This window comes from Borostomias antarcticus, assembly GCF_949987555.1.
Source record: "Borostomias antarcticus genome assembly, chromosome: 19".
NCBI lineage: Eukaryota > Metazoa > Chordata > Actinopteri > Stomiiformes > Stomiidae > Borostomias > Borostomias antarcticus.
This window is the reverse complement of record NC_140252.1, coordinates 21876132-21900380: the sequence shown is the minus strand read 5'-3', so window position 1 is coordinate 21900380 and position 24249 is coordinate 21876132. Positions and strand designations below refer to the sequence as shown.

At 48.0% G+C, this 24249-nt stretch overlaps 1 protein-coding gene across 1 annotated transcript in view; it reads left to right on the top strand.

Moving 5' to 3' along the window:
- Window positions 1-3424: 3424 nt before the first annotated feature.
- Window positions 3425-24249, top strand: part of ahr2 (aryl hydrocarbon receptor 2) — a 57398-nt gene continuing 36573 nt past the window's right edge. The window contains exons 1-2 of the mRNA XM_084453618.1: window positions 3425-3657; window positions 9328-9515. Of these exons, the coding sequence (XP_084309744.1) occupies window positions 3596-3657; window positions 9328-9515 (250 nt within the window). The 5' untranslated portion in view covers window positions 3425-3595. The remainder of the gene's footprint in view (window positions 3658-9327; window positions 9516-24249) is intronic.

The following is a 24249-nucleotide window of genomic DNA, read 5'->3' as shown; positions in this document are numbered from 1 at the left end:
TAACTATTTGTGAACTTTGCTGTTAGTCATGTCTCTCTTATGAAGTATTTAGCCCATGTTTACTGCTCTGTATATATTCTTAGCCAACAGACAAACATTTTCCAGGAGCTTGCTCGATTGTCTCGTTGAGAGAAGTCAGGGAAGAGTTTTTACAGCTCACGTTTCTGGCCCGCAGGTGAAACTGTTTTTTTGCTTCCCTCTGGAATATGTAGGGGTGAGACCTATGTCCACCCCCCATTGCTCTCTGTAAAGCGCATTGAGTTGTATCTGTGTATGAAATGCACAATACAAATAAAGCCTGATTTGATTTGAGCTATAGTCTACATACTTCCACCCAGGAAAAGGGGTAGTAGCCTATTAGCCTACACACTTTCACCCATGTAGAGGGTAGTAGCCTACATTCTACCCACTTCATCCAGGGAGAGGATATTAACCTTTAGCCTTGGGAGAGGGGAGTAGTCTATAGCTTACACACTTCAACCAGGGAGAGGGTTGTAGCCTTTAGCCTAAACATTTCATCCTGGGAGAGCTAGTCCATTAAAATAATTTAAAACTAAAAGTAAAAAATTCAAATCAATTCTGTGTTGTGATACAATAGTATCTACACACCTTGTAGGCTATTGTACAGTATACAGTATGAATGCATACTGACTCATCTTGATTGGTGTTGGTACTATGAGCTACACTATCCGGACACTTCTTGGATGTCTACTTTAATTAAAGGCATCACAACTTGTGCTTTAACTGCCATACCCTCAAACCTAAGGTGGTTTATTAGTGGAAGATACAGGTATCACTTCCAATGTAATGACTAAAGATTTCCGTCACGAACAGGATTCGAACCTGTGCGGGGAAACCCCATTGGATTTCGAGTCCAACGCCTTAACCTCTCGGCCACCGTGACTAGATAGCTACAGGAGCTTCACTGACAACTCTAGTTATAGCTGACCCAGCTGTTAACTTCAACAGCAATTGATTCTATAGCAGGGTTTTATTCAGGTCTATTTGAACTTAGTACCGTTTACCAGTAGGTGGCAATATTTCATGTTTTGCTTTTGAATGCAATATAAGCTGTTATCTCAAACCGGTGGAACTTGGTAATTAATTAAGAACATTGTGTGAATTTCAGCAACAGAGTTGGAAAAGCAGTTGCATTCAAACTGCATCACAAATTAGATGATGAATTAAGAAATTAATATAAAAAGCACTTCCAGAATGAATTCACTAAACATAATACACTTAATCCATATTTAAATCATGTGTTTATGAATATGAATTAAGTGTTTCTGCACATATTAGTGTTAAAATCACCTCTGTCTTATTTAAATACTGGAGTGATGTGTGATTTGCCTACTCAAACAGTTTAACTCAGACCCAGCCAAACTTATTTTCACTCTTTTTATCACCAAATTATTTATTATTTAAAACAACTTTGGACCAAGAAAGCTTGAAACCTAAGGCTGTGTCCATTCTCAAATGACCTACCCTATTGCAGTGCTTGATCATTCCCAGACTACAGCTGATCAATCCTGGTATCAGGCCTGAGAGTGTGACATTGTTACAAGTAGATTGCTAGAAACAACAGCCCAAACTCCTTATAAACAACCAGATGTAAAAAGAATTATACTGAGAATGTGTGTCTTATGTTAAGGTATGCCAATGCAATGCTGCCCAACTTCCCTCATTTGAGGCCAAATCATATTTCACAAGGGTCCATTTCCAACAGAGAGTAGTTAACTGTACTGGAGCCAGAGGGTGGCACATCATAAATACATGCTAATGTGTAGCCATTCTGTTCATAATTAAATAACAGTAGCATAACAGTAGTAGTAAATAGCATCTGCGCAACTAAATAAGTCTCCCTCCTACTGTTTCCAACAAAGGACACATGCACATCTGTGATGCAAATGATTCTGGTCTGGAAATTATAGAAAGGCTGAAATTAATATAAAGTGCTCTATACACATTAGCCAAACTGATCACTATTTCAAAGCAATCAATGTCATCTGCCAGTCAATTGTAAGTGTGATCAAACATTCAAATGGAAAATCTCACAGCATTAGGCGTCATGTTTTGTTCCAAAGAAACTTCCCACTTGAGTAATGAAGTGAGCGTTACTTGGAGCAGGCTTGATAAAAAAAAAAAATATCGGCATGCTTTCATGACAATATGCTGGAACTACAGCCAATATATCTTGTGATTGATTTCTGCACTAGGAGAGAATGACATTTCGAAACCTGGTCAGGCCTTTTGTCAGCCTAATCTCTGACAGTTAGTAGGAGTGAGTTGTCAATAGAGCAGTTATAAAAATAAAATATGGTCGTCCCCACAAAGAAGTTCATATGTGTACCTTGACTGTTGCTACTTTCAACATGAAAGAAATCATTGTTTTTACATAACATTGCAGGTCTCTGCCAGATCACTCATCGGTTTTGAACAGTCCATTCTGTCATGTGTTTTGTTTTCACTGACACTGTTTCAATATTGTGAAGCTCTTTCTTTGTGGTATGGTCGGTCAGAGGCTGTGTGTATTTTTCCACACCCTGGCAAGCACAGTGACCCAATCATGGCTGGAGTGTGTCAACACTGAACCCTGAATGTCTGAATCTATGTGTCAGCAAACACTTGCCCTAAACATGATTTGTAATAACACTTTCAGTCAAGAAGTCTCTAAATCTCACCATTGAGGTAAGAATGACTAAACCAGTACCCACTGTCAACCACTAAACAGCAGGCTATAGCCACTTGTTCACTGCTGGGTTTGTAAACTTTAGGTCACAATAGCTACAGTATTTGTCTCATTTCAGTGAACTCTCCATTCATATAGCAATAGTTTAGATATCTATATAGCCCTAGATACAGTATATAGATAGATTGGTTGGGCAGGTAGGTTATTGATAAGTGCAGTAATTAGAGTTGCATTATTAGCATATTAGTTGGTAAACTGAATATACATTTTGTAAAGAAGTAAGCAATTTTGTCTTAGCCGTTCTGTAATAGATGCAGGGGACGTTAAGGAAAATCCGTGACACTGGCTCATATACCCGCCTGAAAAAAACAACCTCGCTTCGTGTTTAATAATGATGTAGGGTTAAATATTAGTATAACTGCTGCAGTTTTCAAGTCACTAGACCAGTATGATGTGTTGCAAGTCTCATGATATCATGCGGACCACCTTAAACGTGTGTGTTCCAGAGCGCAGCACCATAGCGAGGCTGTACAGTAGCCTACCTGCTCAGCTGCAGGCTGGATAGTCCAGACTAGCCGCCGAGTGGACTGACTCTATACACAAGTAAACGTTTAAGGAACACGGACAATCATTACCGAACTACATCTGTGGATTATCAAAAAGTTTCATAACTTTGTGTCACTTTTGCAACATTTAAACGTTCTGGATTTCTCAGTTTATCAAGAAGGATTCTGTCAACGCCGATCTGAGTCGAGGCGAGCTGCATGTCGGCTCATTCGGCGGGGATTTTCACATTACTCAGAATTTCTTTTTCAGTGTGAATCTAAGGAAAAGATCTGCACGAATAAGAGGAGGACGAAGGAGATAAAGATAGCTTCCTGTACACTTTTGCCGTGAGGCTCCATCATGTTGGGAAATAACGTGGCGCTCTACGCGGCGAAGAAACGGAAGAAGCCTGTTCAGAAAGTGTAAGCTCAAGTTCATGAAGGCTGGTTGGAAATGAATCTTATTTAATTTACTTGGATAGGCCTATAAGTAACTTTATAAACGACCTATCGCCCAGGTGCCACTAGGTTTTAGGTCCCCTCGGGTTTTAATTCAGGTATGGATGTATAACTGGGCACACTGTAACACACTGCTGGTAAGATATCATATATTAGAAAAAAGACGACAAAAGTTAAGGAGATAAAAGTTATTAAAATATTATATCTGTAGGCTACACGCCAAGTAGCCTATATGTTTTTATAAGGTAATAGGCCACAAGTCTCGTCAGATGTGTAGGGTTACCTTCACATTTGGTCTCTGTGCAGCTCTGGCATGGCAGTAGTACCCTGCATTAATAGGGTTAGGGTTAGGGTTAGGATATGGTCATGCATGGCAGTAGTAGGGTTAGGGTTAGGGTTAGGGTTAGGTCTGCTCTGGCATGGCAGTAGTAGGGTTAGGGTTAGGGTTAGGATATGGTCTGGGTTAGGGTTAGGTCTATGGTCTGGCATGGCAGTAGTAGGGTTAGGTCTGGTCTGGCAGGGCAGTAGTAGGGTTAGGGTTAGGTCTGCTCTGGCATGGCAGTAGTAGGGTTAGGTCTGGTCTGGCATGGCAGTAGTAGGGTTAGGGTTAGGGTTAGGGTTAGGTCTGGTCTGGCATGGCAGTAGTAGGGTTAGGGTTAGGTCTATGGTCTGGCATGGCAGTAGTAGGGTTAGGTCTGGTCTGGCAGGGCAGTAGTAGGGTTAGGGTTAGGTCTGCTCTGGCATGGCAGTAGTAGGGTTAGGGTTAGGATATGGTCTGGCAGGGCAGTAGTAGGGTTAGGGTTAGGATATGCTCTGGCATGGCAGTAGTAGGGTTAGGGTTAGGTCTGGTCTGGCATGGCAGTAGTAGGGTTAGGGTTAGGATATGGTCATGCATGGCAGTAGTAGGGTTAGGGTTAGGATATGGTCTGGCATGGCAGTAGTAGGGTTAGGGTTAGGATATGGTCATGCATGGCAGTAGTAGGGTTAGGGTTAGGATATGGTCTGGCAGGGCAGTAGTAGGGTTAGGGTTAGGTCTGCTCTGGCAGGGCAGTAGTAGGGTTAGGGTTAGGATATGCTCTGGCAGGGCAGTAGTAGGGTTAGGGTTAGGTCTGGTCTGGCATGGCAGTAGTAGGGTTAGGGTTAGGATATGGTCATGCATGGCAGTAGTAGGGTTAGGTCTGGTCTGGCAGGGCAGTAGTAGGGTTAGGTCTGGTCTGGCAGGGCAGTAGTAGGGTTAGGGTTAGGATATGGTCATGCATGGCAGTAGTAGGGTTAGGTCTGGTCTGGCAGGGCAGTAGTAGGGTTAGGGTTAGGATATGGTCTGGCAGGGCAGTAGTAGGGTTAGGGTTAGGTCTGCTCTGGCAGGGCAGTAGTAGGGTTAGGGTTAGGGTTAGGATATGCTCTGGCAGGGCAGTAGTAGGGTTAGGGTTAGATATGCTCTGGCATGGCAGTAGTAGGGTTAGGGTTAGGGTTAGGATATGCTCTGGCAGGGCAGTAGTAGGGTTAGGTCTGGTCTGGCAGGGCAGTAGTAGGGTTAGGGTTAGGGTTAGGATATGGTCTGGCAGGGCAGTAGTAGGGTTAGGGTTAGGGTTAGATATGCTCTGGCAGGGCAGTAGTAGGGTTAGGGTTAGGTCTGCTCTGGCAGGGCAGTAGTACCGATCCTGCATTAATCATCATCAAGTCTCGAGCTGCTGCGCTCTCACGCGATGCGCGCACGAGGGAGGGGGCGCGCGCTCCTGTAATCTGAGAGGCCTTGATTCTTTTCTAATTATGAGGGCACACGTTTGGTCTCTCGTTGTTTTTCCAGCAAATTAAAATATTTTCAAGTCACGCACACAGTTACAGAACATTGGTTTTTGACACAGAGACGATCATTTTAGTTTGTTGATTATTATAAAGGTGAACGCTGTGAGAGAGACGGAGGGAGAAACAAGCATAGAGATAAACAAAGCATTATGTTCGTAACATTGTTGTGGTAGGCCTATGTCAAGAGAGAAAGCATTACTGTATGTTCGTAACATTGTTTTGGTAGGTATTTATTGTGTAAGAAATATCTGTTACAGTGCTACATCAAGTAGACTAAGTAATACAGTATAGGCTATGCACTCACATGGTCAGTGCTGTTGGAGAGCTATCCCACTGTACTCAAATAAACGGGTTATGCACACATTTCTGCCATAACCTTCACAGCAGGCTGGAACTATGGTTGACCAGTGACTTGAGCCTACATCAGAAGATTGATGGCATAGACCACAGCAAAGAAAATATTCAATGGAATCTCTCTGAGCTTATTGAAATATCACTGTCAGTCCTTTTGAATGTCTACTCTATGGTGTTCTAACGGTGCTGCTTTGCAGTTAGTGAGTTTTGGACCAGGAAAGAATTACAATTGTGTCCAGGGATACTTTCACCCGCAGGTGTACTACCCTTCTCACCCGCAGGTGTACTACCCTTCTCACCCGCAGGTGTACTACCCTTCTCACCCGCAGGTGTACTACCCTTCACCATCGCTTAAGTTTCCTGGCACTTTGAAAAGAATGTTAAGAAGTTTTTAGTTCTTTCACCCAAAAACTGAAAGCAGTCTTTAGTTGTGAGCATTGTTGTCTCAACATGGTGTCTTTGTTCACTCACAGAAACCATTTTTGGTTCCAGGAAGAACAATTTTCTCAAGAAAAGGTTCCAGCTCTTTCACCAATAAAAAGGGAAATGTTCCCTTAGAACACCTAGCCCTGTAGAACCATGTTCTAAGTGTAGGGGAGCTTGCAAGAAAATGTTTACGACCTGCCAAGATAGAGAAAGTGAATAGATACAAAAACAATATATGTCGATTGTTTTCAGTGATTCCAATGCAGCTGGTGAATGGCTGGATAGATTGCCATCTTTCGGTACAATTTCTCTTTGTTTTGGTCTGGTGAATCAGAAACAGATGCTTGTGAGTTCTTTAAGAGGTTATCGGAGCAAGTGAACATCCCATGATCCTCCACTGTTTCTATCAGACACAGTGAGGCTCAATTATGTGAACAGTCGAATGGATTCTGAAGAACATCTATAAGCTTTATGAATCCTTATTTTGCCTCTATTTTGAACTCTGTTGGTTAATAACTGTTGTGTAGCATCTGTGTTATCCATTTCCGTTTTTATTAAGACCAATGCATTGTGTGTGTATCACACTGGTAATTCATCAACATAGGTCTGTATTAATAACATAGGCTTAGAACTGGATTAGAATCTTAACAGGCTTGGAACTGGATTAGAATCTTAACAGGCTTGAAACTGGATTAGAATCTTAATAGGCTTGGATCTGGATTAGGATCTTACTCTACATGTGTTATGGGGGACCATCAATGTGTATTTAAACAAATCAAGTGAGATATGAGGTGTTTGGGCTTCAACATGGAGTCAAGATGAAGGTGAAGGACTGTGGGGTGTATGGAACAGTAGCAGTACCAGTGTAGTACTACCTACAGTACCAGTATAGTACTAGCTGCAGTATGGGACAGTAGCAGTACCAGTGTAGTACTACCTACAGTACCAATATAGTACTAGCTGCAGTATGGGACAGTAGCAGTACCAGTGTAGTACTACCTACAGTACCAGTGTAGTAATACCTACAGTACCAGTATAGTACTAGCTGCAGTATGGGACAGTAGCAGTACCAGTGTAGTACTACCTACAGTACCAGTATAGTACTACCTACAGTACCATTATAGTACTAGCTGCAGTATGGGACAGTATCAGTACCAGTGTAGTACTACATACAGTACCAGTATAATACTAGCTGCAGTAGGGGACAATAGCAGTATATTACTAGCTGCAGTAGGGGACAGTAGCAGTATAATACTAGCTGCAGTACCAGCATAATACTAGCTGCAGTAGGGGACAGTAGCAGTATAATACTAGCTGCAGTACCAGCATAATACTAGCTGCAGTAGGGGACAGTAGCAGTATAATACTAGCTGCAGTACCAGCATAATACTAGCTGCAGTAGGGGACAGTAGCAGTATAATACTAGCTGCAGTACCAGCATAATACTAGCTGCAGTAGGGGACAGTACCAGCATAATACTAGCTGCAGTAGGGGACAGTAGCAGTACCAGTAAGGCTTGGGCGGTTTTCCGGTATTACGGTTTACCGCAGTGCTATAAAATCTGGACGGTCTCGTCAGCAAAACCGTCTAAAGAATTATGCAGCAATTTCTGAATAAAATATATTATTATTTTTGTTGTTGGTGGTGGTCGTGGTGATCGCTAGTTGTGCTTACATAGAGCATAGGCCTGTTGTGGTATTTCACATGCCTCTGTAATATGATCTTTAGAAACGTCTTTAGACACGAAATAGCTTCCTCACTTGCTCCAGCACGCATGCGCACAGCGTGCTGGAGCAACGATTGCGCGCTGTGCGCATTAGTGCTGGAGCAAGTGAGGAAGCTATTTCGTTTCGAAATACGTTTCTAAAGATCATGGCATGTGAAAACCACAACAGGCCTACGCTCTATGTAAGCACAACTAGCGATTCATCAAGACAGATTGATGAAAACAACCGTTTCGCGGCAGAAAATAGATTTTTAGAAACTGCAGTCTAAGTGCCCCGACCACCGCCATTAAATGGATATACTGGCTTGCGCTGAATTTTAAATTTCTTCTACATGCCTCCGAACTACACCAAAGTGATCTCGGTGAGTCAAACGTCTTATAATATGTCGTAAATAAGGTCCAGGTTGTCAAAAACGAGCATTGTCCTTTAAAAACGGTTTCAAAATGTGGATATCACCCAACCCTAGTACCAGTATAATACTAGCTGCAGTGGAGGGCAGTAGCAGTATAATAGAAGCTGCAGTAGGGGACAGTAGCAGTACCAGTATAGTACTAGCTGCAGTACTGTGGGGGTCTGTGGAGTGACTGCAGCCCTTTGTCCCCTCCGCTTTTTCAGGTGCCGTCAGTTTCACTTCTTATCTGGGAAAGTCTAAAATTGGGTCTTAACCTGTGGTTTGAGTTACAGCTGAAAGGCCTTTAGGTAAGCATCGAGTGAAAAGGCAACGTATTGGGTAACCAACCTACTTTTGCAAACAATGGTTTCTCAAGGAGCTATATCCCGAACTCTGAATCAGGACTTTCAAAAGATAGGTATCAGCCATATTAGAAAACGGGAAAGCCAAACCTCTTCTAGAACTTATCAAAATACCTCTGAATTGGGGACATTTTGAAATATGAAATGGTTAAGCACAGGCTCAGATACACTGTATCACAATCATGTGTATCAGACCAACTGTGTCACAAGCATGTCTATCAGACCAACTGTGTCACAAGCATGTCTATCAGACCAACTGTGTCACAAGCGTGTCTATCAGACCAACTGTGTCACAAGCATGTGTATCAGACCAACTGTGTCAAAATCATCTGTATATGAAGATGACATCACGCAGTGACCTGGTTCCTTAAGCACTGCGGTTTTAAGTGAATGTCTGCTCTAGTTAGCTCTCATCTGTCAGTCGGTAGACCAGACTACCGGCTGACACTGACTGCCAACAGCACCCACGATAGACGTTCCCCACAGTTTCACCATCTTTCATTACGACAAAGCCTCCATCACTCAGCCTCACATTTCTGTGCCTGTTTTTTTTCCCTCTTCCCACCAGGCCTAAACCCCCTCCTCACGATGCCGTCAAGTCCAACCCCTCGAAGCGCCACAGGGATCGTCTGAACGGCGAGCTGGACAAGCTCACCAGCCTGCTGCCCTTCTCCGAGGATGTTCGGGCGCGGCTGGACAAGCTGTCCGTGCTTCGCCTCAGTGTGGGATACCTGAAGGTCAAGAGCTTCTTCAATGGTGAGTGACTCATCTTCCTCTCCACTGGGCTGTCATCACAGATTTTATGTTCATTACAAAGTTATAAGATGCTGCTTTTCCCCACTCCATTGTTCTCATGGATCAATACTGCTACTGTCCCATACTGCAGCTAGTACTACACTGGCACTGCAGCTAGTACTATGCGGGTACTGCAGCTAGTACTACACTGGCACTGTAGCTAGTACTACTATACTGGTACTGCAGCTAGTACTACACTGGCACTGTAGCTAGTACTGCAGCTAGTACTACACTGGCACTGCAGCTAGTACTATGCGGGTACTGCAGCTAGTACTACAGTGGCACTGTAGCTAGTACTACTATACTGGTACTGCAGCTAGTACTACACTGGCACTGCAGCTAGTACTATACTGGTACTGCAGCTAGTACTTTACTGGTACTGCAGCTAGTACTATACTGGTACTGCAGCTAGTACTTTACTGGTACTGCAGCTAGTACTATACTGGTACTGCAGCTAGTACTGCACTGGTACTGCAGCTAGTACTATACTGGTACTGCAGCTAGTGCTATACTGGTACTGCAGCTAGTACTTTACTGGTACTGTAGCTAGTACTATACTGGTACTGCAGCTAGTACTATACTGGTACTGTAGCTAGTACTATACTGGTACTGCAGCTAGTACTTTACTGGTACGGTAGATAGTACTATACTGGTACCGTCCCACTCTGTCATGGATCAGCGAGGAGCTACATCTACTGATGAGATAACAATCCCACAGTGCCATTTTAAAAGATTGTTGTTGATTTGCAATTTTCCTGTGTGGGTACAAAGTTCTAAACATCATTTGATCCCTGTTCACTAAGAGTTCCTTCAAATGTACATAGGATGTTCTTACTGGGGTTGGGGTCAATTCAGTTTCAATTGCATTAATTCATTTAAATGCTTCTGTATACAATAATATTGAATTGAGGAAGTGTTTTGCATCAAAAGTTGTGAAATATTTGTTGTCATTTACTTCCTGAATTAAATGAATGTGATTGTAATTAAACCCAGCCATTGTGCACTGTAAGAACTGTGATCACCGGGGGGAAGACTATTAAGGTTGCGCTGGGTGTTGACTAGTGTTCCCGTCTTTCTGCGCCATGTTTCCTCTTATTGTTCTCCTACTTTCCAAAATAGCATCAATGAGAGCCAGATGCTGCTAGTCTCTTTGCTAGCAGGGTGAGTGGGCAGGCACTCCAAAAGCAGAGGCTCGTTTTGGGGGCCCTCCAATAGCTGAGCACTTATAAAAAAAGGCAAATCACACATAGCTTTTTTGCGTATTGTATGTTGATGTGTAACCTTATACAGATATAGAATTACAGATTTCTGTTATGAATATTCTAAGGGTGATAAACATAAACATGTGTGTGGGTATTTTACTCTGCAGGCTGCACACTGTAATACTTTATAGGCTCTTCCAACAGCATTGCTATTCCAATCCCCCTCAGTCATTTGGCATCACAACACGGTACTCATAGATGGATCATGAAAAAATGGGCTCCTGGGTCTTGACGTGTAGAGGGCCAACCTCCCTACCAACTCCCCCCCCCCCCTACAGGCTCCGCCTCCCTACCAACTCCCCCCACCCCCCTACAGCCTCCCCCTCCCTACCAACTCCCCCCACCCCCCTACAGCCTCCCCCTCCCTACCAACTCCCCCCAGCCCCCAACAGCCTCCCCCTCCCTACCAACTCCCCCCACCCCCCTACAGCCTCCCCCTCCCTACCAACTCCCCCCACCCCCCTACAGCCTCCCCCTCCCTACCAACTCCCCCCACCCCCCTACAGCCTCCCCCTCCCTACCAACTCCCCCCACCCCCTTCAGCCTCCCCCTCCCTACCAACTCCCCCCACCCCCCTACAGCCTCCCCCTCCCTACCAACTCCCCCCACCCCCTACAGCCTCCCCCTCCCTACCAACTCCCCCCACCCCCTTCAGCCTCCCCCTCCCTACCAACTCCCCCCACCCCCCTACAGCCTCCCCCTCCCTACCAACTCCCCCCACCCCCCTACAGCCTCCCCCTCCCTACCAACTCCCCCCACCCCCTACAGCCTCCCCCTCCCTACCAACTCCCCCCACCCCCCTACAGCCTCCCCCTCCCTACCAACTCCCCCCACCCCCCTACAGCCTCCCCCTCCCTACCAACTCCCCCCAGCCCCCAACAGCCTCCCCCTCCCTACCAACTCCCCCCACCCCCCTACAGCCTCCCCCTCCCTACCAACTCCCCCCACCCCCCTACAGCCTCCCCCTCCCTACCAACTCCCCCCACCCCCAACAGCCTCCGCCTCCCTACCAACTCCCCCCACCCCCCTACAGCCTCCCCCTCCCTACCAACTCCCCCCACCCCCCTACAGCCTCCGCCTCCCTACCAACTCCCCCCACCCCCAACAGCCTCCGCCGCAACACTGTTGTTCTCATCGTTTGTTTTCTTTAAAAAGCTGGAAATGTGAGGAACCTGCTGTAAAGAATCTGACTTTGACTGTTTTTCTTTTCGGATCTTTCGTTTTGATTGAACCAATTGACCTTGTGACCTGCACCTGTGTGACCTGCACCTGTGTGATCTGTCTCGAGTTCACAAACTTTAATAGTTCCCTCTATAGACTAGTTTAATAGCCTACTCACTTATCTATGGAAAGGTAGGCTTCATTCCCACCCATTAGATTAATGAGTAGACTACAGAAAATATGTAGCCCACACAAGCTTCTCTCTTTTTTAAAAAGACGTGGGCCCCTATAAACTGTTCAAAATATTAATGTTTTTTTAATGTTTAATTGTGTAAGGAATCTCACCCTAAATTTATATCGGTGTCCCTGCAACAACAAATGCAAAGGGCCCCTGAGCTCTTGGGCGCCTGGGCCGGGGACCGGTAGGCCCGTTCAATAATATGTCTTTGACGGTACTGAACTTCCGCAGTGTTTTGCCATTTTGAGCAGCCAAAACGAACACATTCACTTACAAATACAGTTGAGAGATGTACTGTAGGGTTAGGGTTAGGGTTAACCCTCACCTCAGACTGGGTTAGGGTTAGGGTTAGGGTTAACCCTCACCTCAGACTGGGTTAGGGTTAGGGTTAACCCTCACCTCAGACTGGGTTAGGGTTAGGGTTAGGGTTAACCCTCACCTCAGACTGGGTTAGGGTTAGGGTTAACCCTCACCTCAGACTGGGTTAGGGTTAGGGTTAGGGTTAACCCTCACCTCAGACTGGGTTAGGGTTAGGGTTAGGGTTAGGGTTAACCCTCACCTCAGACTGGGTTAGGGTTAGGGTTAGGGTTAACCCTCACCTCAGACTGGGTTAGGGTTAGGGTTAGGGTTAACCCTCACCTCAGACTGGGTTAGGGTTAGGGTTAGGGTTAACCCTCACCTCAGACTGGGTTAGGGTTAGGGTTAGGGTTAACCCTCACCTCAGACTGGGTTAGGGTTAGGGTTAACCCTCACCTCAGACTGGGTTAGGGTTAGGGTTAACCCTCACCTCAGACTGGGTTAGGGTTAGGGTTAGGGTTAGGGTTAACCCTCACCTCAGACTGGGTTAGGGTTAGGGTTAGGGTTAACCCTCACCTCAGACTGGGTTAGGGTTAGGGTTAGGGTTAACCCTCACCTCAGACTGGGTTAGGGTTAGGGTTAACCCTCACCTCAGACTGGGTTAGGGTTAGGGTTAGGGTTGACCCTCACCTCAGACTGGGTTAGGGTTAGGGTTAGGGTTAACCCTCACCTCAGAGCTCGCGCCCCTCCTGTAAGTACACTCTGGTCACTCTCTGAAAGCTGCATCTAAAGGGGGCGGAGATGGTGTGCTAAGTGAAGGCCTCTAAATCAAGTCAAGAGGCATTCCACAGATAAAAGTAAAGCATTAGGGTAGTAAAGCATTAGGGTAGGCCTATCTCTCCCCCGGAGCTGAGAACAGGGTCAGAGAGACAGAGGCCTATCTCTCCCCCGGAGCTGAGAACAGGGTCAGAGAGACAGAGGGGAGTGTTCGGAGAGGGTCAGAAGATGAGGCTTGAACCCTGACCCCGCCCAAACCCGTTTCCTGCGCCCCCCCTCCTCCCGCTGTTCAGCCTTTCCACCTCCGTCTGTGCAAAGTGCAAGTTCACAGAGGCTGCCCTCAAACAAACGCAACAGGAAGTGAACTTGTTATTACAGCAGTGTGACATGGGAAAGCTCGTCAGTCTCCCAGGCAAAAGTGTGCTCTAGGGGAAAAGTGTGTACAGTATATATCTGCATACAGTGTGGACAGTCAAAGCTCTCCAACAGTTTTGGTTAAGAAGTCAGCAGTGCCTGAGCGATGCCTGGGTGGTTCAGAGAGGTGGCGTCGAGGGAGAAAGAGCTCTCTTGTCACCCCAGCCGGGCTGCCCTCGCACGGCTCGGCCTGCTCTCGCTCCCTGACAGACTGTGGAGGATGTGACTGTGAGGTGGAGACGAGAAAGGCCCTGGGGTGGGATCCCACGCTTCCCGTCTGGCCCCATGACGGCCACGCTGCCCCAGGCCCCCGGGGCTCCGGCTACACAGACGGGCTCTTGTCTGACCACTTGCTGTCTTGTTCGGTGTTCGTCACAGACTGAGACAGAGTCAGGAGATCTCTTCTCTACTCAGTCAGGAGATCTCTTCTCTACTCAGTCAGGAGATCTCTTCTCTACTCAGTCAGGAGATCTCTTCTCTACTCAGTCAGGAGATCTATTCTCTACTCAGTCAGGAGATCTATTCTCTACTCAGTCAGGAGATCTCTTCTCTACTCAGTCAGGAGATCTCTTCTCTACTCAGTCAGGAGATCTCTTCTCTACTGAGTCAGGAGATCTATTCTCTACTCAGTCAGGAGATCTCTTCTCTACTCAGTCAGGAGATCTCTTCTCTACTCAGTCAGGAGATCTATTCTCTACTCAGTCAGGAGATCTCTTCTCTACTCAGTCAGGAGATCTCTTCTCTACTGAGTCAGGAGATCTATTCTCTACTCAGTCAGGAGATCTCTTCTCTACTGAGTCAGGAGATCTATTCTCTACTCAGTCAGGAGATCTCTTCTCTACTCAGTCAGGAGATCTCTTCTCTACTCAGTCAGGAGATCTATTCTCTACTCAGTCAGGAGATCTCTTCTCTACTCAGTCAGGAGATCTATTCTCTACTCAGTCAGGAGATCTCTTCTCTACTCAGTCAGGAGATCTCTTCTCTACTCAGTCAGGAGATCTATTCTCTACTCAGTCAGGAGATCTCTTCTCTACTGAGTCAGGAGATCTCTTCTCTACTCAGTCAGGAGATCTCTTCTCTACTCAGTCAGGAGATCTATTCTCTACTCAGTCAGGAGATCTCTTCTCTACTCAGTCAGGAGATCTATTCTCTAGACTGAGTTGGACGATCTCTTCGACGGTGTATTTTCAGAGGGGAGAGCGGTGTGGATCACGCATGGACCACATGGCCCTGAGGTTCCTGTCTGGTCAGACAACACACAGTAGACTGTGCACTGGCAGCCCCCCCAGACAAGCTGCCCCCCCACTGAGATAAATACACACCATTGTGAGGAAACGAGGGGAGTTGTGGGGTCTAGAGATCACATGGTGATGGATCATCACTGACCTCCCCATGGCCTGCCTCTCCCACAGTATGCCCCATTGATCTCGGTCAATACAGATAATCAATTATTCGCCAAGGCCATCATGGGACACAGCACCTGATTACAACTGCAAAGTAATTAAACTGTGTCTCTGGTCTGTTACCTCTGGAGGTCAGGCTTATGTCATACTGGGGTCAGGTCAGGTGAGACCACATGTCCTTAGAATGACCCATGGCTAATGATCAAATTAAATGCATATTAAGTAGGCCTACATATATTGAGGCATTGCTGGGAATGAATGGGAATTTTGTCTTAAGATGGGTTTCTGGGGGCTTTGTTGATAGACGGGTTGTCAGGAAGTGTTGACAAGAGTCAGCTGCCGCAGCCTGGAACTATGTGCTGACTGTTGAGTGTTGTGGGTGTTGGTGAGACTGAACACGTCAGAACTGTGGTGAGACTCAACACGGAACGAACTGAACACGTCAGAACTGTGGTGTTATCGGAGCATGAGCATCTCCAACTTCAGTGTGGTGAAAACTGGAATGACTTGAATTATAGAGATATCATCACGCTATTTCAAAGCCATGTGGTAACAACAAACGTTTTATATAGAACATATTGTACAATAGTAGCCAAATGTGTCCTCCTCGTAGTATATTGATTGATTGATTGATTGATTGATTGATTCTCCCCACCGCACGGGAATGCAGAGGCCTGACGGGAGGAGTCAGCCCAAAACAAATACGCCCAGGGGAATGACACAGATTCTGTGATTAATGGTCTTATGATGTCACAGCCCCAGGTAGGAGGAATCCTTTCACATGCTCCACGGCCCCAGCAGCCCCCTTGTCAATTAGCCTCTGTTGCTATTGAGGTGAGAGGTCACTGCTGACGGAGGGGTGTAGGGCTGTCCGATCCTCCCCTGATGGAGGGGTGTAGGGCTGTCCGATCCTCCCCTGATGGAGGGGTGCAGGGCTGTCCAATCCTCCCCTGATGGAGGGGTGCAGGGCTGTCCGATCCTCCCCTGATGGAGGGGTGCAGGGCTGTCCGATCCTCCCCTGATGGAGGGGTGCAGGGCTGTCCGATCCTCCCCTGATGGAGGGGTGTAGGGCTGTCCAATCCTCCCCTGATGGAGGGGTGCAGGGCTGTCCGATCCTCCCCTGATGGAGGGGTGCAGGGCTGTCCAATCCTCCGCTGATGGAGGGGTGCAGGGCTGTCCGATCCTCCCCTGATGGAGGGGTGCAGGGCTGTCCAATCCTCCGCTGATGGAGGGGTGCAGGGCTGTCCAATCCTCCGCTGATGGAGGGGTGCAGGGCTGTCCGATCCTCCGCTGATGGAGGGGTGCAGGGCTGTCCGATCCTCCCCAGATGGAGGGGTGCAGGGCTGTCCGATCCTCCGCTGATGGAGGGGTGCAGGGCTGTCCGATCCTCCGCTGATGGAGGGGTGCAGGGCTGTCCGATCCTCCCCTGATGGAGGGGTGCAGGGCTTTCCGATCGCAGGGCGTCCAGCTCCATGCATCCTTCGCCATGGTAACTGCCATGAGCTTTCTGTAGGGGAGAGAGGTGCTGATGCCTGGACTTGTTTGGCAGGGAAGACGCGCGTGCGCACACACACACACACACACAAACACACACGGTGAAGAGGGCTGCACAGTGCCTCAGGACACTATTACATAAATGGAGTGTGGAGGAGAAAGAGACCGGGAGGAACCAGCACTCACTCTGTTAACAGTGACCTCTGACCTTTGGAGAGGCGGAGGTTCAGTGTTATGCACCAGATGGATAGCTCGGTCTATCGTGAATCGTGATTTGACGGCAGGTACTTAACAATGCTAATGCAGGGACACGCAATACAGCGGGGAGAGCGGTGAACGCGCATTAAACATCCACATTAAAGTGTAAACTTTGTGGACGCAGCCGGGTCAACAAATCACGTGGTTAAAAAGCACAACTGCGCGTCAACGTAGTCACCGCATCCAGTTTTATTAATACATCCATGCAGGACACACAGAAAACAGAGGAAGACTGCGGATGCCAAAGTAAATAACGTAACAAAACACCCCACGCTAAACTGATCCTACCTGCCCCTATACCAGACCTAAATACCATAGCTATCTGCCTAACAAATCCCCATCTAGACAAGGGTGGCACCCGGCTCTAACATAACCTGGTGTCACTAGACATCAAACAAGCCTACATGGTGTAAATGTTTGCTCATGAGCGTCTTACCTACCACTGTCTCCCCCTGCTACACCCACAGGGCAGACGGACAACGGGGCAATAACACAATGGGAGACTAGACTAGACAGCAAACAACTAACAATCAAACAAAGGAAAAGGTGCCCGACCAACGCGTGGGAACCACGGGTTTAAATAGCTGACGGACCCAACGCTGATTGGATGAAGAAAATGGCTTGCATGGCTTGATTGGCTGGACTGGCTTGACGGTAGACAGGAGGGCGGGACCAGCTAACAGGCAGACCATCTCAACCTGTGTGAGCGTGAGAGGAGAGACAGACAACATAGGGACAACACATGCAACACAGAATACACAGGATGCAACATGACATGTTGTGATCTGAAGTCTAAGTACAGTAGTGGACAGCCATCTATTAACACCATCTCTACAACAAAGCAGACGTTTGGTGATAACAATGTAGCTTACTTTGTAGCTCAAAATGTCCTTTACAATTACAATATCGCTGCAGTTTAGAATCCTCTGAGAGGATATCTATTAACGCCCATCAATGTACAGTAATGGTTACAGTCATAGACATTATGAATGGAATGCTCACATAATGACGCAGTATGGACATAGACTCTATGATATATAATTGGAGGAGAGTCAATTACTTTTCCACTGCAGTTTAAAATGTCGCTAGTACAAGGCAGAAATTAGTCTTGTCGCAGTGCTTGTGGCGTTAATAGATACCCATTGGAAGGGGGGGGCGTTAATACCCATACGCTAGGTAGGTACGTCAAGCAGGAAGAGTCCAGGTGAAGACACTCTACTGTAGACACTCTACTGTAGACACTAGGCCTGCTGACCGGTTCCCTAGTCCCAGTTTCAGCCTAGAGCCCGACTAAAAACCATGCCAGCGAACATACTCCAAAGAAAGTTTTATTTTTTGTTCTTCTGTCCCAGGCTTAAGATCTGTCTCAGAAACCAGACATTAACATACAGCATCACGGGTCAGAGCATACAGGACAGCAATGGTGAAAATTGTCACTGGTGAAAATGGTCACTGGTGAAAGTAGTCTGTCCGGGTGTTGTTCCCTGTCCAGGGTAGGTCTCCTCAGAGCAGCACAGTCCCTGGCAGCCTCCTCGGTTGTTTCCCGGGGAAAGAGGGATAAGTCTCTATGGGGACATTCAGCTTTGTCCTATTTGTCTCACTCCATCTTCCATGAGAACTAGTTTTTTTTTTGCTCTCTACAACTCTCCCAATGTCTTTTTAACTAATGTGGGATATATGACCCGCCCGCCCCCCGCCATCTTTTATTTCTTTTAAAATCACAAGAGAAAACTGACATTGTCTTCCAGTGGCTGCTGATTTCCCTAGTGTTGTTTGTTTTGTTCAGTCCGTGTCGCTAGAGAGAGAAAGGCAGCCTCTCCATTGTTCATAGGAAAAAAAGAGGGAGAACATTTGTATTGGCTGGCTTCATTCATTTTAACGTAATGGCCTTTGGAAAGTTGTAACAGAAACTGGTTCTGTGAAAAAAGAAGACTTCTCTCTCGCGACCCAGGAGTCAAAGGTTGAAGCTCTGCGATGAAAGTGAGATTTACGGCTGAGGTCGTGACCTTGACCTCTGACCTACACCATGACCCGATCAACCCCGGTTCACTTAAACTTGACTTTTATTCCATGTGTGGTCTACAACATTTATGGCATTACCATAGCGTAGATGTTATTCCAGAGGACTTGAACACAGTAGACCAAATTGGACTCGTTGACATCGTAGGCATTGTCGCAATGACGTGTTGGAGGCATGAAAAGTTAGCAGAGATTTCCGTAGACCTGCTCAATTGGAGGTTGAATAAAGGACACATTATAAGTCCCCCAGTATCTACAGTGCTGTATATTCAAGATGTTAATGTTTCATGAGGCATAAACTGCTGTTTGTGATACGATCTTGGAGGCATGTGGAAGATTCCTGAGCCCTGGCCCATCGCCTGCTATGTAACTCAAGAGGTCTGGCTGCTCTTAACTCAAACAGTCGTCAGGGCAAACATAGAACCAGGCTGGCACAGAACCAGGCTGGCACAGAACCAGGCTGGCACAGAACCAGGCTGGCACAGAGGATAAGTTATGTCCAACACCCTGGAACCTGTGGACCAAAACAACCCTTGGTGGGTCGCCTGGAAGTGGTTGCAGCACTCTAGCCGTGGAAGGCTAGCCAGAGATAGCATCAGCTCCCTGCACAGCCACCTAGCCATAACACAGCGCACAGCTGCTCAAGTGGGAACCTGCCCAAGCATCCGTTAAAGAACCATTGTACCCCGAAACGGAGAGGAAATTGATGAGAAAGAAAATAGTAGTAGTTTGGATTTAATGGTGTTTCTCTTTGATTCAATGTTTGTATAAATTATTTATAAATTCAGAATCAGACGGTTGTGGTTTACTGGGGCATACTGTTATTTTAGTAAAAGGAGTAAATTACTTACTATAATGTGGTTGTTCTAGTTAGAAAACAGCTTTCAACTCTTTGTGGTATAGGCTCAATCCATGTCTGATTAATAAGTCATGATGGAACACTGCAAAGTTTCCCTCACTGACTAAACCATAGTGTTGGTGTGCTCTTCCCCACTGTAACGTACTGGAACCTAGCTACCATAACCTATCACCTCTTTTTAATCCTATCTGCGGATGTGGTGAAGATCACCAGTTCTGTGTGAGTGTGACAGCTTAGGCCTCGAGAGAGACAGAACGAGAACAAAAAGCAGAAATACACAGAGGGAAGAAAGTGGTTGTGGCCCAGAACCGAGCAGCCGCAGCCACAGCCGCCAAACCGTCCTCGATCCCGGCGTCTTCCCTCACAGGGTGATTTCCCTCATCTCACCCCCTAACACACATGGTCACCGCTAACATGCGGGGCCCAGCCCGGGCCCAGCCGGCACGGCAGCCCAGGTAACGGGTACAGGTGAGGGGGCGGCCCTGCGGGGTGTGAATCATCATCCATCCCCCTGATGCACGAATTGAGCTTTGGAAATGTTGAGAGGAAAAAAAGACTCTCTCTCTCTTTCTCTCGCTGTTGGAACCTTTATAAACCTCTTTGTGTCTGCTATCACTCCGGTACTAACAGATACAGTCAAGCGTGACATTTTATTTTCTCTGAATAAAATTCCTCCAGAGGACACAAAGGCCTTCGTCCAGCAGACAGCTCATTTAACTAAGTTATTTGAAAAACAGTGTGAGTTTAAGGTTTTACAACAATACTGTAATTTCTGTAACTTGAACTTTGGCGTGCTACACCTACAGTAGTACACACGGCGGTGGAACTCGGTGGAGGGCGGTGGAGAACGTGCCCTGTCCTCGTGAGTCATCAAGGGAAACCTGTAAAACATGTTGAGTAATCTCCTTTATGTATACAGGAAGTTCTCTTTGTTCGGATGGAGGATAAGAGGAAGTGAGGCTGAACAGGAATGTCTGAGGTCTGTGGCTGAGAGGCCAGTCAGCTTTGCAAACCTTCGTTTTGACCTCAGCCCCTGGTCCTGCCTCAGAAGCCCCCAGAAATACTTACCGACACCAGTTGGAGGTGGAGTAAGAGGTGTATGACTGAGCAGAGAGAGAGCTGACAGATCTGTTACAGTTATTAAAAAAGATGTTTCCTGACTTGCTCCGTGGTTTCACTGCATGCAGAACTCCCAAGTTCCTGCATCATTTGAAATTCTATTATTTTTTCAACCCGTCAGTATATCTGACATTTCCAAACTCCTCAGTCATGAGAAAGACCACAGTCAGGATTAATGGTCAAGAACAAACATGGGCCTCTAGCTTGTTACAGGGTGGCGTCTTTCTTGCCATTGATCCTACTATTCCCAGTTTCACAGACACAAAATGGCCGCCCCGTTTAAGATTCACTCCCTCTGTAGCTCCTGACAGACTGCCTCTACGTAGAGGACCTGACACCACAGGTTGAGCACATCCCTCATGCTCTGCAGCCAGAGCTGTCATCAGGACACAGGGAAGTGGTTTGGTTTCATCGTCAGGGTGGAACATTCCTGGCAGCTGCCCTCCCCCCACCCGTAGTTATGAATGAACGTTTATACAGGCAGCCGGTCAGGCGCATTAGACCTGGGAAGAGAGACTCAGGAGAGACGCAGGGTCTTGTCAGAGAGGCCGTTGTTTACATTACTCTCTCGCGTCAACATCCCTCACTTTCCCTCTATTATTGTTTTATACCCTTTACACTCTGGTTTACGAGATGAGAGTACCTTGAAGGGAGACGCTGAAAAGCCTGCCGAAGACGACAGCATTAGTCCAGTTGTTCAAACACATGCTGAATCTGCCAGATCAAAACCCTGGTTAACAGAGGAAAGCAGTATACAGCAGTAAAGGCTATTGTATAGGGGCTTGTTTAGTAGTTTAGGAAGTTGTTCCAGTGTGTATTGCTCTCTGAAATGCAGAAATGAAAATCCAGCAGGCTATGATGAAAGGCTGAACTTGAAACAAAAATAAAATGTCCCCAAACTTGGGGGTGTGAAGCAAGAAGTGAAAGCAGCTTTGCACAATATGAACATTGTAAGATACAGGAAAATACCAGCTGTGTGTGTGTGTGTGTGTGTGTGTGTGTGTGTGTGTGTGTGTGTGTGTGTGTGTGTGTGTGTGTGTGTGTGCGCACGCGTGTGTGCGTGTTTGTTTGCGTGTGTGTTTGCATGTGTGTGTGTGCAAGAGAGAGAGTGTGTGTGTGTGTGTGTGAGTGTGTGGGAGTGTGTGTGTGTGTGTGTGTGTGTGTGTGTGCAAGTGTGTTTGTGTATGTGTGTGTATTCACATGTCTGTCTGCCACAGCCATTTGCCTGCCCCCCACCCCACCCCTTCTCTCTCTCTCTCTAAATCTTACTCTCCTCTCTCTCTCTCTCTCTCTCTCTAAATCTAACTCTTCTCTCTAAATCTTACTCTCCTCTCTCTCTCTCTCTCTCTAAATCTAACTCTCCCCTCTCTCTCTCTCTCTCTCTCTCTCTCTCTAAATCTAACTCTCCTCTCTCTAAATCTAACTCTCCCCTCTCTCTCTCTCTCTCTCTCTCTCTCTCTGTTTTGTCTCCCTCTGCAGTTTTGCGTTCCTTTCAGATCCGGTGGGGCGTTAGTGTGCACTTGTTTTATCTGCACTGTGCGGCACACAGGAAGAGATAGGCTCGCTCTCCTCCCGGCCAACACAGGCGCTGGGCTCCCCTGGGAGGGGCTGGGGGGCCAGGCTTGCGTGAGAGCAGGCCTGGAGATCTGTCAGCAGAGAGAGGGGCTGTGGGCGGGGCGGTTGTTGGGGCGCTCAAGGTCTTCTGTACTAGCGCCCCCCCCCCTGTCTGTCAGCACAGCGCTGGGGTGTTGGTGTCAGGATCCAGGAGGCCTTTCAACAGTGGTGTGTTGTGGTGTGAGGTGTGTGTGTGTGCGTGTGTGTGTGGAGGGGTGCGTAACATTCACTCTACAGGGCCCCTTGGCGGACAGGGCCAGGAAGAGTGGAGTGTTGTCCTGCCGTTGTCATGCCAACGTCCAACCCCCCCCCCCCCCCCCCCCCCCGGCTGCTGAAACGCCGACTCATGACTCCAGCTACTCTGGCGCGGCCGTGGCGCCATCACGACCCAGAACACATTATTTATTTTAGGCCTTGACTCACGCACCTCATCGTGGCAGGGAGCACCAGACACGGGCGTGAGGGGCGGAGCCATGACGTCCAGACGATCTGTCGCCGGCAACTTTTAACGCTTCGGTCGCACTTTAGCCCCGGCTGGTTGGGTTAGACTCTTTAGCCCCGGCTGGTTGGGTTAGACTCTTTAGCCCCGGCTGGCTGGGTTAGACTCTTTAGCCCCGGCTGGCTGGGTTACACTCTTTAGCCCCGGCTGGCTGGGTTAGACTCTTTAGCCCCGGCTGGCTGGGTTACACTCTTTAGCCCCGGCTGGCTGGGTTGGACTCTTTAGCCCCGGCTGGCTGGGTTAGACTCTTTAGCCCCGGCTGGTTGTGTTAGACTCTTTAGCCCCGGCTGGCTGGGTTACACTCTTTAGCCCCGGCTGGCTGGGTTAGACTCTTTAGCCCCGGCTGGTTGGGTTAGACTCTTTAGCCCCGGCTGGTTGGGTTAGACTCTTTAGCCCCGGCTGGTTGGGTTAGACTCTTTAGCCCCGGCTGGCTGGGTTAGACTCTTTAGCCCCGGCTGGTTGGGTTAGACTCTTTAGCCCCGGCTGGTTGGGTTAGACTCTTTAGCCCCGGCTGGCTGGGTTAGACTCTTTAGCCCCGGCTGGCTGGGTTAGACTCTTTAGCCCCGGCTGGTTGCAGTGGGCGTCTCTGACTGCGGCGGTGGCGTTGCAGTGGGATCAGGTGGGGGGGGCGGGGTTAGGTGTGTGGGGGCGGGGTCAGATGGGGGGGCGGGGTTGTGTGTGTGGGGGCGGGGTCAGGTGGGGTTCAGGTGGGGGGGCGGGGTTAGGTGTGTGGGGGCGGGGTCAGGTGGGGTTCAGGTGGGGGGGCGGGGTTAGGTGTGTGGGGACGGGGTTAGGTGTGTGGGGGTGGGGTCAGGCGGGGGGGGGGGGCGGGGTTAGGTGTGTGGGGGCGGGGTCAGGTGGGGGGGCGGGGTCAGGCGGGGGGGGCGGGGTTAGGCGTGTGGGGGCGGGGTCAGGTGGGGGTCAGGTGGGGGGCGGGGTTGTGTGTGGGGGCGGGGTTAGGTGTGTGGGGGCGGGGTCAGGTGGGGGTCAGGTGGGGGGCGGGGTTATGTGTGTGGGGGCGGGGTCAGGTGTGTGGGGGCGGGGTCAGGTGGGGGGGGCGGGGTCAGGTGTGGGTTCTCCTACCTGCCTAGAGGAAACAGGGGGCTAGCTGAGCTGAAAGGGAGAGAGACTGCAGACGTGGCATCAGGTGTCAACGTCAACAAGTCAACTACAATGCCTCAGTGTGTGTGTCTGGGTATGTGGGCCTCATTCATTTTTCTATGTGTACCACGCCATACATGCAAGGTGATATTTCATCTCAGGTCTTGTATGTCGATTTGG